At 45.5% G+C, this 14432-nt stretch overlaps 1 protein-coding gene across 1 annotated transcript in view; it reads right to left on the bottom strand.

Annotated features, from left to right (window-relative positions):
- Positions 1–13104: 13104 nt before the first annotated feature.
- Positions 13105–14432, bottom strand: part of LOC119280134 (F-box protein At3g54460-like) — a 6169-nt gene continuing 4841 nt past the window's right edge. The window contains exons 6-8 of the mRNA XM_037561097.1: positions 14030–14160; positions 13609–13723; positions 13105–13522 (exon numbers count right to left, since the gene is read on the bottom strand). Of these exons, the coding sequence (XP_037416994.1) occupies positions 13364–13522; positions 13609–13723; positions 14030–14160 (405 nt within the window). The 3' untranslated portion in view covers positions 13105–13363. The remainder of the gene's footprint in view (positions 13523–13608; positions 13724–14029; positions 14161–14432) is intronic.

The raw sequence follows: 14432 nt of genomic DNA on the forward strand, positions 1-14432 counted from the left end.
GCGTTTTCTGTTTTTTTTTCGCGAGAGGCAAAGTTTTGCTTCCGCTAGAGGCACGGTTGTGCTTTCGCGAGAGGCACGGGCGTGCCTTTTTCAGACAGGGAAAAAACGCGTTTTCTGTTTTTTTTTCTTTCGCGAGAGGCACGTTTTGCTTCCGCCAGAGGCACGGTTGTGCTTTCTCGAGAGGCACGGCGTGTGCCTCCTTCGGAAAGGAAAAAAAACCCGTGTTCCCGGTTCGGTTTTTTCGTCGGTTTTTTCGTGAAAAAAAAGTTCGTCAAAACCTATCAACAAGGGGTCTAGTTTTGAAGATCTCGACGCGAGGAATCCAATGGCGAAAGCGGTTCGAGATTTAGACGCGCGGTTTAAGAGATAAAACATTTTGAATAAACGGATCTACGAAAAAAGGGAAACTCCGAGGTTACGACAAGTGGCGCACAGGCAGCACGCCACTTGTCGCAACCTGGGGAAGTTGGAATGATCTCCGCAAGGAGTACTCCTTATTTAGTGATTTCGGTCGCTGGAAGAGGTTGGTGATGCTGTTTTCCAAATCGGGCCGCTTAAAGCACCTGGCCCGGACGGATTCCCAGCCCGTTTCTTTCAAAGGAATTGGTGTACACTGAAAGAGGATGTTACAGCGGTGGTGACAATTTTTTTGAGGATGGGAGCATGCCCGAGGGCGTAAATGACACAGTGATAGTCCTAAGAGCATCTCCAGCTGTTGAGCCCCTCAGGAGGCATTTTTTCGCCTCCTGGGGGCTGCCGGCGAGAATTTTGGCCTGGGGGCGGGAATTTGTCCACTTGTTGCGCCCCCAGGAGCAGTGTTGGCGAAGCGGGGGCCGACTCCGCTGTTGTTGTCTCCGTCTACTCCATCAGGGAGAGCGCGAGGAGCGCACGCACGACGCCGCTGTTGACCACGGCCCGGACGTGCTCGAGCTTGGCGGAGAGGTTGCGGAGCGCGGCGAGGCACGCCAGCCTTGTGTCGGCCGGGACGGCGGTGGCGGTGAGCGTGGCGACGAGGAACGGGAGGAGGTCGGCCGTGGAGAGTGGGAAGTCGGTGTTGGCCAGCGAGGAGCCACGTCTTCTCCGCATCCGCCAAGGTCGTCCCGTCCGCAGCCGTGCACGTGCAGGCCGCGCTCGCCGCCCAGGCCACGCCCTCCTGCGGCCGCACGCTCGCAGGCCGCACCCTCCCGCGGCCCCGTGCTCGCCGCCCAGGCCGTCCCGTCCGCTCCCTGGCCTCCAGCTCGGACTCGATGGCGGAGGTTGAAGCAGCACAAAGGCACGCAGGCAGCGAGCAGCGAGCCGGAAGGAGGACGAGGATGCAGCCAAGGCGCGCGACGAGGACGAGGAGAAGGCCCCACCCACCGGGGAAGCTCCTCAACGGCTCTCCTGCGACGCTGCTAGGAGTGGGGCGGGGCCGAGCCATGGCTGCTGCTGCGCATGCACGCGCTGCCTAGCACGCACGCGGCGGCCTGTGCTCGGGCACGCACGTGGGAGCTCCGAGCACGGCGTTGTGACAGCACGCACGCACGCGACATCGACGACCAACCCGGCTAGCACGCGGCGGCTGCGGCCACCAAGCCCGACCAGCGTGCGGCTGCGGAGCCCGGCCAACACTCCCACAAGCAACCCACGCATGCCGTGGAGCTGGAGCTCAGGAGCCGGGTCCAGGAGCAGCAGCAGGACGCCGGCCAGGGCGAGTAGCACCACGGTCAGGCCGGAGATCCCGTGGACGTCCTCGTCCTCGGCCATGCCGTGGAGCTGGAGCTCAACCGCCCGGCGAGGGCGTCGTGGAGTGCACGGTCCAAGACGGCCCAATCCGGCCGCGCGCGCGCGAGCCCTGCCCCGGCCATGCTTCGCTCCGGCCGAACGAGCGCGAGCCCCGCCCCGGCCATGCGTGCCCCTCCCCGCTCGGGCTGTGTGTGGTAGGTCATGGAAGGAAAAGGAGAGGAGAGAGGAGAAAGAAAAAAGAGAAAGGAGAGGAGAGAGGAGAGAGAGGGGCTGGCAAGTGGGCCGATGCATGCAAAAGAGAGTGCCGGCGCCCCCAGCTGCACCACAACTTTCTGGGTTTCTGTTGTGACCGCCGGGCGTAATTTCGGCGAAATCTGACACTTTTTGAGCTTCTGGGGGCTTGGCTGGGAGGAAAAACATGCGCCGACAACGAAAAAGGCCTCCTGGGGGCTGTTGGGGGGCCTAGTGGAGATGCTCTAATCTCCAAGGGAGACAATCCGGAGAGCATTAAGGAGTACCGTCCCATCAGTCTTTGCAATGTGATTTATAAAGTAATCTCAAAGATCCTAGTTAACCGCCTCAGATCGATCCTTGATGAGATCATTTCAGAAACTCAAAGTGCTTTCGTCCCTGGCCGCCTCATTACAGATAACGCCATCATAGCATTTGAGTGTTTTCACAAAATTTAGCATTGCAAAAATCCAATGAACAACCATTGTGCGTATAAATTGGACTTGGCCAAGGCATATGACCGTGTTGACTGGGGTTTCCTAGAAGGTGCTTCGCAGAGGCTCAGATTCGATGGGAAATAGATCCAGTGGGTCATGAAGTGTGTAACATCAGTGAGTTTTTCTGTCAAATGCAACGGAGAGCGACTTGCATCCTTCAAGCCGTCTAGGGGACTTCGGCAAGGCGATCCGCTCAGCCCGTATCTTTTCCTGATGGTGGCTGATGGACTCTACGCACTGCTCAACAAGGAAGTGACAAGTGGGAGTCTGACGCCAATCAAGGTGGCGAGAGGAAGTCCAGGGATATCGAATCTGTTGTTTGCAGACGACAGCCTCCTCTTCTTCAAGGCTACGGGTGAGCAAGCACGAAAAGTTCAGGAAGTTCTTCACACATTCCAAAGATGTACGGGCCAGCTATTAAGTCCAAACAAATGCTCAATTCTGTTTAGTGAAGCCTGCCAGGATTTGGTCAAGGAACACATAACTACTGTCCTTGGTGTGGAAGCCACAGTATTTGACAGCAAATATCTCGGTCTCCCAACCCTAGGAGGTAGGATGAAGAATGGAAAATTCCAACCGTTAATGGACAGATTTGGGAAGAGGTGTAGTGATTGGAACAAGCGTTTCATGTCCCAAGCAGCTAAGGAAGTTCACATCAAATCAGTGGCTCAGGCTTTACCCACCCACGTCATTGGGTTTTTTAAACTAGACCAGAGCTTCTGTGAAAAATACGAGAAGATGATTAGGGACTTCTGCTGGGGAGACAAGGAGGGCCACCGGAAAGTACATTGGATGTCATGGGAGAATATAACTAAGGCCAAAAGAAATGGATGTATGGGATTTAGAGACATGCATGTTTTCAACCAGGCGCTCCTAGCAAGGCAGAGTTGGAGATTGCTACAAAACCCAGGAAGCCTTTGTGCCAGAGTTTTAAAATCAAAGTATTATCCTCATGGAAACCTATTGGACACGGTATTTTCTACATACGCATCTCAAGCCTGAAGAGGAATTGAGTGGGGTCTAGAATTGCTCAAAAAAGCCTGATTTGGAGAGTGGATAATGGAAAGAACATCCAAATGCAGAGAGATCAATGGATTCCAAGAGAAGCCGGACTGCGTACGGCTGCCTTTGTGAGAAGATCACGTCTGCGGTGGGTAAACCAGTTGATGAAATGGGGTACTAGAGAATGGGACTTGAATCTGATAAACCAGATATTTCATTCCTTTGATGCCGAGGAAATCGCCAAAATTCGAATCCCCTCAGTTGAATATGAAGACACGACTGCATGGCACTACGATAAAAACGGGGTTTTCATGGTGAAGGGTGCATATAAACTGGCCGAATAACTCATGAGGGATAGTTCATCGAAACCATCAAGCTCAGGGAGCAAGGTGGGTGACCAAAAATTCTGGGACTTGATTTGGACGGCAAAGGTCCTGAAAAGGTTAAAATCTTTTAATGGTGAGTGGCAACGCGAACTCTGGCGACAAAACATAATGCTCTAAACAGAACCATCTCAACAAATGACATATGTGAGATCTGCGGGAATGAAAGGGAGGATGAATACCATGATGTGATCACGTGCACTCGAAGTAAAGCTGTTAGAAATGAGATGAGAGCATACTTGGAGCTCCCAAAGGAGGAATTACTTCGGTATACTGGGGAAGACTGCCTCCAACTACTGCTAGACCCGCTCAATGAAAAGGTCAGACCAAATACCCTCCTCATGTGCTGGGAGGCGTGGAACCTGCGGAATAACTTAATTCATGGAGTTAGAGAAAATACTGTCTCGGGTTCAGTTGCAGTCTTGCGGAAGTTTGGCCTGGATTGGGCTAACAGCCAACTACCAGATGCCCCAGCGAATGGCAGCAGGAGTGGATCCCTTTTTGATGCCCAACCATACAGACCGGTTGCAAACACAACCAATCATTGGGTAAAACCAGGTGTGGGAACGGCGAAAATCAACACGGATGCGGCATTCCAGAGGGAATCATGCAGAGCTTGGGCCGGTGTTGTTGCTCGAGATGCTGCCCGGGGCTATCTATATTTCAGTATGCAGAGATCTAGGGTACTGTGCTTCGGTCGAAGAAGCAGAGGCAAGTGCATTGTTGAGTGGCTTACAGGAGATCGCGCGGGCCTACCGAGGTGCACTAGAAGTCGGAGTTGATTGTGCATCACTGGGCAAGGAGATTTTGTCAAGAGAGCAATGTCGATCGGTGAGGTACCCACTGATTGCAGACATAAAATAAACACTGAAGTTGTTTCCCTCTCCTCAAATCCGGGTGGTAGGCAGGAAATGCAATAGCCTCGCTCACGAGCTGGCACCGGAGGCCAAAAGAAGTGGCAACAATTTACTTTTCGGCAGAGTTCCTGAATCTTTGGAGCAGCTCGGTCTGCGTAAATGTAATCATCAATCATGAGTAGTGAACTCATTGGTTCTAAAAAAACATAGAATGATACAACTTCTTAAGAAAGTTTCAAAAGCACAACAAGATGCAAAAGATAAAAAAAATTAGGGCTCAAAGTCTCCAAATAGCCCGTTGAAAACCCAAGGCAACCTAATAAAACCATATTTTCCTTGTTTAGAATCAAGACACCAGAAAGGATAAAAAGGCGATGCTAGCATAAACCCGTAGATTTTCTTATCTTCATCTTATTTTTCCTCCTCCCTACCATGGACACTAGGAATAGACTCTTGGTCATCTTCACCATAGTCATGAAAAGTATCCACGAGGTCTTAAAGAAAACTCATTTCTTTCTTTGGTACCTGCTTCAACTTGCTCCATTCTCTTATATCGGTCATCAAGTTTTTGCACCTTCTAAAGATTTTCTGGGTCTGCACATGGGTGTCCTTGCACATGATAAAGAGATCCTTGAAGGCACTAATTGCCAGTGTTTCTCTTCTTGTAGGTCTATAATGGAAGACTTCAATGGTGGGCTGAACCATGGTGTGCTCGAAGAGTAATATAGCATTGACAATGCTCATGGAAGTAGCTCCAAGGATGAAAGCTTAAATGTAGGGTGCATAAATTCACGAACTATGATACATGATGTCGATTCTCAATTCTTGATACAAGAAGTTTTTGGCATTAAATGGTTTAGCACTCATGGCATGGTAAATGTATTTACCACATATCCTCTTATCTTCATGGAATCACCAGCATTGGGGTGATGGTTTGATTAAGAGCTTGAACATCAAGTCTAAAATAGAAGCAACCCAATATTGGAAGCAATCCTCTCATCCATGTTAGATAGGTAAAAACCGTGAAGATAACCCCCTTTCGTCTTCAAGGGAAAACCAGCGCAAGCTCAAGAGGTAGCAGAGATCATGACGATGCTTTGGAGATGGAGATCAAAAGCACGAGATGATGACGGCCATATCATGTCACATATTTTCATTGCATGTAATGTTTATCTTGTATGCATCTTATTTTGCTTAGTACGGTGGTAGCACTATAAGATGATCTCTTCACTAAATTTCAAGGTAAAAGTATTCTCCCTGAGTATGCACCGTTGCGACAGTTCGTCGTGTTGAGACACCATGTGATGATCGGGTGTGATAGACTCTACGTTCACATACAACGGGTGCAAGACAGCTTTGCACATGCAGAATACTTGGGTTAAACTTGACGAGCCTAGTATGTACAGACATGGCATCGAAACACTAGAGACCTAAAGGTCGAATGTGAGTCATATAGTAGATATGATCAACATAGAGATGTTCACCATTGATGACTACCCCATCTCACGTGATGATCGGTCATGGGTTTAATTGATTTGGATTACATATCACTTAGATAACTTGAGGGTGTTTATTTAAGTGGAAGGTCATTAATAATTTGATTAATTGAACTTAAATTTATCACGAACTTAGTCCAGATAGTATTTGCAAATTATGTTGTAGATCAATACCTCGCGTTGTAGCTCCCCTATTTTTGATATGTTCCTAGAGAAAACTAAGTTGAAAGATGATAGTAGCAATGATGCGGACTGGGTCCGTGATCTAAGGATTATCCTCATTGCTGCACATAAGAATATTATGTCCTTGATGCACCGCTAGGTGACGAACTATTGCAAGAGCAGATGTAGACGTTATGAACGTTTGGCTGGCTCGATATGATGACTACTTAATAGTTTAGTGTGCCATGCTTTACGGCTTAGAACCGGGACTTCAAAAACATTTTGTACGCCACGGAGCGTGTGAGATGTTGCAAGAACTGAAAATGGTTTTTCAGACTCATGCCCGTGTTAGGAGGTATGAGACCTCTGACAAGTACTTTGCCTACAAGATGGAGGAGAATAGTTCAGCCAGTGAGCATGTGCTCAGAATGTTTGTCTACTACAATCGCTTGAATCAAGTGGGAGTTAATCTTCCAGATAAGATAGTGATTGACAGTGTTCTCTAGTCACTATCACCAAGCTACTAGAACTTCGTGATAAACTATAATATGCAAGGGATGACGAAAATGATTCTCGAACTCTTTGCGATGCTGAAATCGGCGAAGGTAGAAATTAAAAAAGAGCATCAAGTGTTGATGGCTAAACAAGACCACTAGTTTCAAGAAAAAGGGCAAGAGAAAGAAAGAGAACTTCAAGAAGAATGGCAAGCAAGTTGCCTCTCACATGAAGAAGCCCAAAGCTAGACCTAAGCCTGAAACTGAGTGCTTCTACTGCAAAGGGAATGGTCACTAGAAGCGAAACTACCCCAAGTACTTGGCGGATAAGAAGGATGGCCAAAGTGAACAAAGGTATATTTGGTATACATGTTATTGATGTGTACCTTACTAGTGTTCATAGTAACCCCTGAGTATTTGATACCGGTTCAGTTGCTAAGATTAGTAACTCGAAAAAGGAATTGCAGAATAAACAGAGACTAGTTAAGGGCGATGTGACAATGTGTGTTGGAAGTGATTCTAAGGTTGATACGATCACCATCGCACATTCCCTCTACCTTTGGGATTAGTGTTGAACCTAAATAAATGTTATTTGATGTTTGCGTTGAGCCGTTGAGCATGAATATGGTTAAATCATGTTTATTACAATACGGTTATTCATTTAAGTCAAAAAATAATTGGTGTTCTGTTTACATGAATAATACCTTCTATGGTCATACACCCAATGTGAATGGTTTATTGAATCTCGATCGTACTGATACACATATTCATAATATTGATGTTGAAAGATGCAAAGTTGATAATGATAGTGCAACATACTTGTGGCACTCCCATTTAGGTCATATTGATATAAAGCGCATGAAGAAACTCCATACAGATGGACTTTTGGAACCACTTGATTATGAATCATTTGATACTTGTGAACCATGCCTCGTGGGCAAGATGACTAAGACTCCGTTCTCGGAACAATGAAGCAAGCTTATAATGACTTACTGAAAATAATACATACCGTTGTATGCGGTCCGATAAGTGTTGAAGCACGCGGTGGGTATCGTTATTTTCTGACCTTCATAGATGATTTGAGTGTGTATGGGTGTAGCTACTTGATGAAACACAAGTCTGAAACATTTGAAAAGTTCAAAGAATTTCAGAGTGAAGTGGTGAATCATCGTAATAGGAAAATAAAGTTTATATGATCTGATCGCGGAGGCGAATATTTGAGTTACGAGTTTGGCCTTCATTTAAAACAATGTGGAATAATTTCACAACTCACGCCACCTGGGACACCACATCGTAATGGTGTGTCTGAACATCGTAACCGTACTTTATTAGATATGGTGCATCCTATGATGTCTCTTATCGATTTATCATTATCATTTTGGGGTTATGCATTAGAGACAGTTGCATTCACGTTAATAGGGCACAGTCTAAATCCGTTGAGACGACACCGTATGGACTGTGGTTTGGCAAAAACATAAGTTGTCGTTTCTTAAAGTTAGGGGATGCGATGCTTATGTCAAAAGGCTTTGGCCAGATAAGCTTGAACCCAAATCAGATAAGTGCATCTTCATAGGATACCCTAAAGAAACTACTGGGTACACCATCTACCACAGATTCGAAGGCAAGATATTTGTTGCTAAGAATGGGTCCTTTCTAGAGAAGGAGTTTCTCTCAAAAGAAGTGACTGAGAGGAAAGTAGAATTTGATGAGGTAATTGTACCTTCTCTCGAATTGGAAAGTAGTACATTAGAGAAACCGTTCCCGTGATGCCTACACCAACTAGAGAGAAAGCTAATGATGATGATCATAAAACTTCAGATCAAGTTACTACTGAACTTTGTAGGTCAATCAGAGCACGATCCGTACCAGAGTGGTACAGTAATCCTATCCTGGAAGCCATGTTATTAGACCTAGGTGAACCTACGAACTATGAAGAAGCTGTAATGAGCCCAGATTTCGACAGATGGCTTGAGGCCATGAAATCTGAGATAGGATCCATGTATGAGAACAAAGTGTGGACTTTGGTGGACTTGCCCGATGATCGACAAGCCATTGAGAATAAATGGATTTTCAAGAAGAAGACAGACGCTGATGGTAATGTCAGTATCTAAAAAGCTCGACTTATCGCGAAAAGTTTTTGACAAGTTCAAGGGGTTGACTATGATGATATTTTCTCACACGTAGCGATGCTTAAGTCAGTCTGAATCATGTTAGCAATTTATAATTATGAAATCTGGCAAATGGACGTCAAAACTACAATTCTTAAAGAATAGTTATATACGATGCAACCAGAAGTGTTTTGTTGATCCTAAAGGTGCTAACAAAGTGTGCAAGCTCCAGCGATCCATCTATGGACTGGTGTAAGCATCTCGGAGTTAGAATATACGCTTTGATGAGGTGATTAAAGCATATGATTTTATAGCAATGTCGGTCGTGTTTGTCGCTAGCGCCACTATGCCACGTGTGCGTCTTCCCCGCATGTGCATTATAGCAATGTCTGCCCACATCGCCCTGCCCGCACAGTCGAGCACATGTGTCGCCTCTGGCCGACCTACCTCCGCATGTACAAACTAAGGACTACAAATGTAAATTTTGCTTTGAAGAAAGAGCATCTAACTATGAAGCTCATATGCTAGCAAGTATTCTCATCATTTGATGAGGGGTGCCACGTTTGGCTAGACCAACCTCATAATTCTCTTTGTATCCTAAACTCTGTAATATTTGAGTAATAAAGTCTTGGCTTCCCAAAAAAAACTAGCAAAGTAGGCTATGCCAAGCCGCTTTTGGTCCGGTTTAGCTTAGAGAGACTCGTCGGAGCACAAACAATCTAAATGAGAGGAGCAGATTAATAAAGAGCACCCACTACGTTGACCCAAAAAGGCAGCGCAATCACAACCCAATTACGCACCTATTCATTTTTAGCGCTTCTGGCGCCAGTTCCTTTGTTACTCGTAAGTGGCGTGCACGCCCCAGTTTTTCTTTTTTCCTACTTAATTCATATTTTTAAAATTTATGAACATTTTCAAAATTTACAAACTTTATTCAAATTTGTGAACATTTTTTAAATTCATGAACTTTTCTCAAATTTATGAAACTTTTCCAAATTTATAACTTTTTCCAAAATTTATGAACTTCCTTTCAAATTCATGAACTTTTTTCAATTTTATGAAACTTTATCAATTTTTGCGAATATTTTTGTGTGAACTTGTTTTTTAAAATCTGTGGCCTTCTTTCAGATTCATTAACATTAAAAAACAACATTTTTTGAATTTGTAAACTTTTTTGTATTCATGACTTTTTAAATTTGTGAACTTATGTAAGTTTGAAATTGTTTTCAAATTCGTGAAATTTCATTAAATCTGTGTATATTTTGGTAAATCAATTTTTACATAAACTAGTATCTATGGTTTTTCCTAAACCAATAGCTACTGTTTTTACATGAAGGAGCAGTGGGCGAACCAACCCAGCTAGCGAGCGGGGGAGCAAGTCCAGGCGTGCAATGATGGAGGGAGCGGCTAGTTTGTCAAAAAAAAAACTAACGCCCACACGTGTAGCATCTTTCACATCACCCACGCGTATGAACAGATGACATCAGCATGAATCTTTTTGGTTTTCGGTTTAAAAATGTTTTATCTCCTAATTAAAAATCTGCTTTCACCATTAAATCCGCCTCGGCGAGATCTTCAAAGCTAGACCCATGTTGATATGTTTCGACGAAATTTTTTTGCCCAAAAGTTGCCATAATGTTTACACTGTAGTTGCCATAGTACTTAAACTAAAGTTGTCATGTGGCAATTTTAGTTTGTAGAGCATGGCAATTTTAGTTTTTTGATGATGGTAATTTCAGTACTTTGACCATGAAAATTATTTTTTGTATGAATCATGGCAATTTTAGTTTATGGTTCATGACAAGTCTAGTTTCTTAGTTCCCTGTTTTATAATATGTCATAATTTACTTTTAAATATAGAAGAAAATTGCTGAAACATATCATGGCAACTTCAATGTAAACATCATGGCAATTCATATGTAATAGACATGGCAACTTTTAACCCAAAAAATTCGGCGAAATATATTGATATGAGATCTAGTTTCGAAGATCTCGTCGCGAGAGATTTAATGGTGAAAACGGATCTTCAATCAAAATTTTCATTTAAGAGATAAAACATTTTATAAACTGAAAATTCAAAAAGATTCCCACATGCATGTATGCGATGACATGACGCAGTCTGTGTGTTATAGGGCGTGTGGGCGGGTTTGACTCCCACCATACATGTGGGCGTTAACATTGTCCAAAAAAATGGAGGGAGCGGTTGGTCGAATGAAAAAAGGAACCGACGAGCAACCTACGTCCCAGGCAAATCGGTAAGAAACCGACCAGCTATGTCGAGGTGAGGCCAACTCCAATGCGTCCGGCCGTGTCCGTTTGAGGCGAAACGGGTACAAATTGCGACCCAACGCGCGGGAGCAAACGGACGCCGGTCCGTTTTTTATCCGCCATTGATCTATATTCGTCCCAAATTTAGGTCGTGTTTGCGTTGAAACGGACAGGGTGTAGATGGGTGGGACGCACGTCCTTGTTCTCCTCTGGCCTGCCTGTTAGTGAAATAGTACCCTTTTCCCCTCCCCTTACGCGGCTTGCACCCCCCCCCCCCGGGCCCCTGCCATAACCGTCATCGCCCATTTTCCAACTGCTTCCTCTTTTTCTTGCCCGGCCGCCCAAACCCCCGAGGCATCCACAGAAATCCCACAGCCCCTCCCTCTTTTGAAGGAGTTCTTGTCGGCGTTTGTGGTGTTTTGTCACCGTGTCCGGTACCAGGGAAACTACGTCAGCCGGCGACGAACATTGACCACAACACCGTCAGCCTGGTACTGCAAGGCCGTCTGTTGCCGGCTGTCAACGTTTCTACAGGTCTGCTGCATATGCAGAGAGGGCGAGGTTCTCTTCACCGGCCGCGTCTCCACCACGGCCGCAAGGTGTTCGACAATTTTCCTGCAAGGTACAATGGATAGTGGGGCAAATATTTTTTCAACAACTTCATTTGTTCATCGGATGACAAAGAGCTTGTGGTTGCTGCATTGATCGTCAATGACCACATTGCTAGGTAGTGGCCTCGGTTCAGGGGATCAATCCCGGGCCATGCTCCGGCCTTGAACCGCAATAGGGAGAGCGGCCACGCCCTGCTCTATGCCGATTACTTTGAGGATTCCCCGCTCTTCAAACCTCATCTTTTCCAGCGCTTCCGGATGGCGAGAGATGTGTTCAATCGTATTTTGGAGGGAGTGGTAGCATATGGACCCATACTTTGAGTGCAAGGAGGATGCCCTTGGCATGGCTGGCTTCTTCTCTTAGCAGAGATGCTTTGCAGCTAGAATTATGGGTCATCTTGCGGATGAGTACGTTCTGTACAAGGTCTCAAATCAATGTATAGTTTATGCAAGGCCGTGGTGGCAGTGTTTGGCCCTGAGTACTTAAGAGAGCCAAATGCCGCAGATACAACCCCGTTCTTGGCAATCAATGTAGATAGAGGCTTTTCGAGAAGGCTTGGCAGAATAGATTGTATGCACTGAAAGTGAAAGAATTATCCATTTGCTTGGCAAGGGTAGTAAAGGGGCATGTGAAAGGTTGCGTTGTCATACTAGAAGCGGTGGCTCCACAATATCGTTGGATATGGCACTCTTTCTTCGGTATGGTTGGTTCTAACAGTGATATCAACGTGCTTCAGCGTTCTCCAGTGTTCGCAAGGCTTGCGGAAGGCCACTACCTAGAGGTCAACTTTGAGATCAATTGCCAGCATTACAACAAGGGATACTACCTAGCCGACGATATTTATCCTCAGTGGTCAACTCGTGTGAAGACAATATCCAACCCGGATGGAGAGAAAAAACAGAGATTTGTCCAAAGCACAAGAGAGTGTTAGGAAGAACGTGGAGCGTGCTTTTGATGTGCTTCAATCTCGATGGGTATCGTTCGACACCCTACACTAACATGGAGCAGCGAGAAGCTTTGGGAGGCGATGAGTAGCTGGCACTTTGGCCAAGAGCAGCGGTCGACTCCACTACCCAATTCGAGTGCCACTTTTTGCTTCTTATTCTAATTCGATGGGTCCCACATGTAGGAGGAGAGTGCATGGACCACCAACTCAAATATTTATAAGTACAGCAGGAAAGAAGATGCATAGGTATAGATTTAAGTTGCGAATCCAAAATTAGTTCTTTCTAGATCCTGCCACAAAGGCGAGTTGCTGCAGGGAGCTGCTTTCAGCGATATCATGTAGAGTATGCATGCGCATATTTTGCTAGTAGGCGCATTATTCATCTGTTATAAGAAATCGACGGGACTGCGGTCAGAAGCGAAAAACAAGAACATCTGTTGAAAGGAAAAGCGCATAGTTCCCACCGAACGACCATCAGAGTTCTGTTTATTTCTGCTGCAAAAGAATGACTTGGAAGGACCTCGCTATTATCTCAAAACAAAAGAAACAAACAAAGAACTTATGGTGACAGCTCAATTCATACTAAGCATCCATGCATGCCGTGTTAGATCCCTTCACGAAGGTGAGTTTCGCAAGATAACTACTCTCGGCGAAATCGTGCAGGCTGCGGTGAGGCCGAGCCCCTTCATTCTCGGTGCCGCCTGCACCTTTATTGACCATATTTCTGCAGGCGCTAGAGTCCTGCGAACAAAGCATGTATTTTATCGGCAAGGTTCGATGACATATTTTCACAATGAAATGTCACGGACGATGTGATCCACGCAAACCTGCAGAAGTTGGAGCATTTGCTCCTCGATGGTACCGCGCATAGCCAGGGTCTCGACATTTATTGGACGGGTTGCACCCATTCTATGCGCGCGACTAATAACTTGCTCCTCCATACTGATAATCAGAGGAAAGAGGACCATCCGTTAATACCGGTCGGTCATACACAATTTGATAGTAGCTAACAAGACATATCCCCCAAAAGGGTGGTTAACTCAAGTGCCAAATACCAGTAAGAATAGAAATTACCCTATGGCTGACAGATGTAAAGCAGGAGAACATGGTAATTAAGTTTGCATAGAATTTGGTAAGTCAATTTTTGTTTCTACGTTTATTTGCATCCCAGCAAAAACATATGTACATATTCTATTTTGATGCAGGCCCAAAAATGACAGTATTTCAGTAATTGAGCAGTCAGGTTACCTCCTGTCCCATATGGGTTCCATCAGAAAAACATGATTCACAAAACTCAAATCAAGGCCCAGTGCTGCAGTGCCATCCATCAGTAAAGCCATGCATGTTGGATCCTCTTTAAACTTCGTCAATGCGCTTCTCTGAAAAGAATTGTGGCAACACAAAGATCAGTCACAAAATGTTTTGACATATGCCACGGATTTACCATATTTTCCCTAATTAGACGGCCAAATTTGTTCCATTGTAAAAAAGAGGATGTGCGGGCCATCAAGCTAGTGGACGGGAAGGGGAGACACTACGTAGGATGGTACAGGGATGAGAACAAGACAGAAACGTGGTACACATGATCACCATTAAGGTACACCAAGCCAAAAAAGGCCAAAATGAGATGGACATGTCCCAGTTCAATAAA

Source organism: Triticum dicoccoides, chromosome 3B (genome assembly GCF_002162155.2).
Source record: "Triticum dicoccoides isolate Atlit2015 ecotype Zavitan chromosome 3B, WEW_v2.0, whole genome shotgun sequence".
NCBI classification, from domain to species: Eukaryota; Viridiplantae; Streptophyta; class Magnoliopsida; order Poales; family Poaceae; genus Triticum; species Triticum dicoccoides.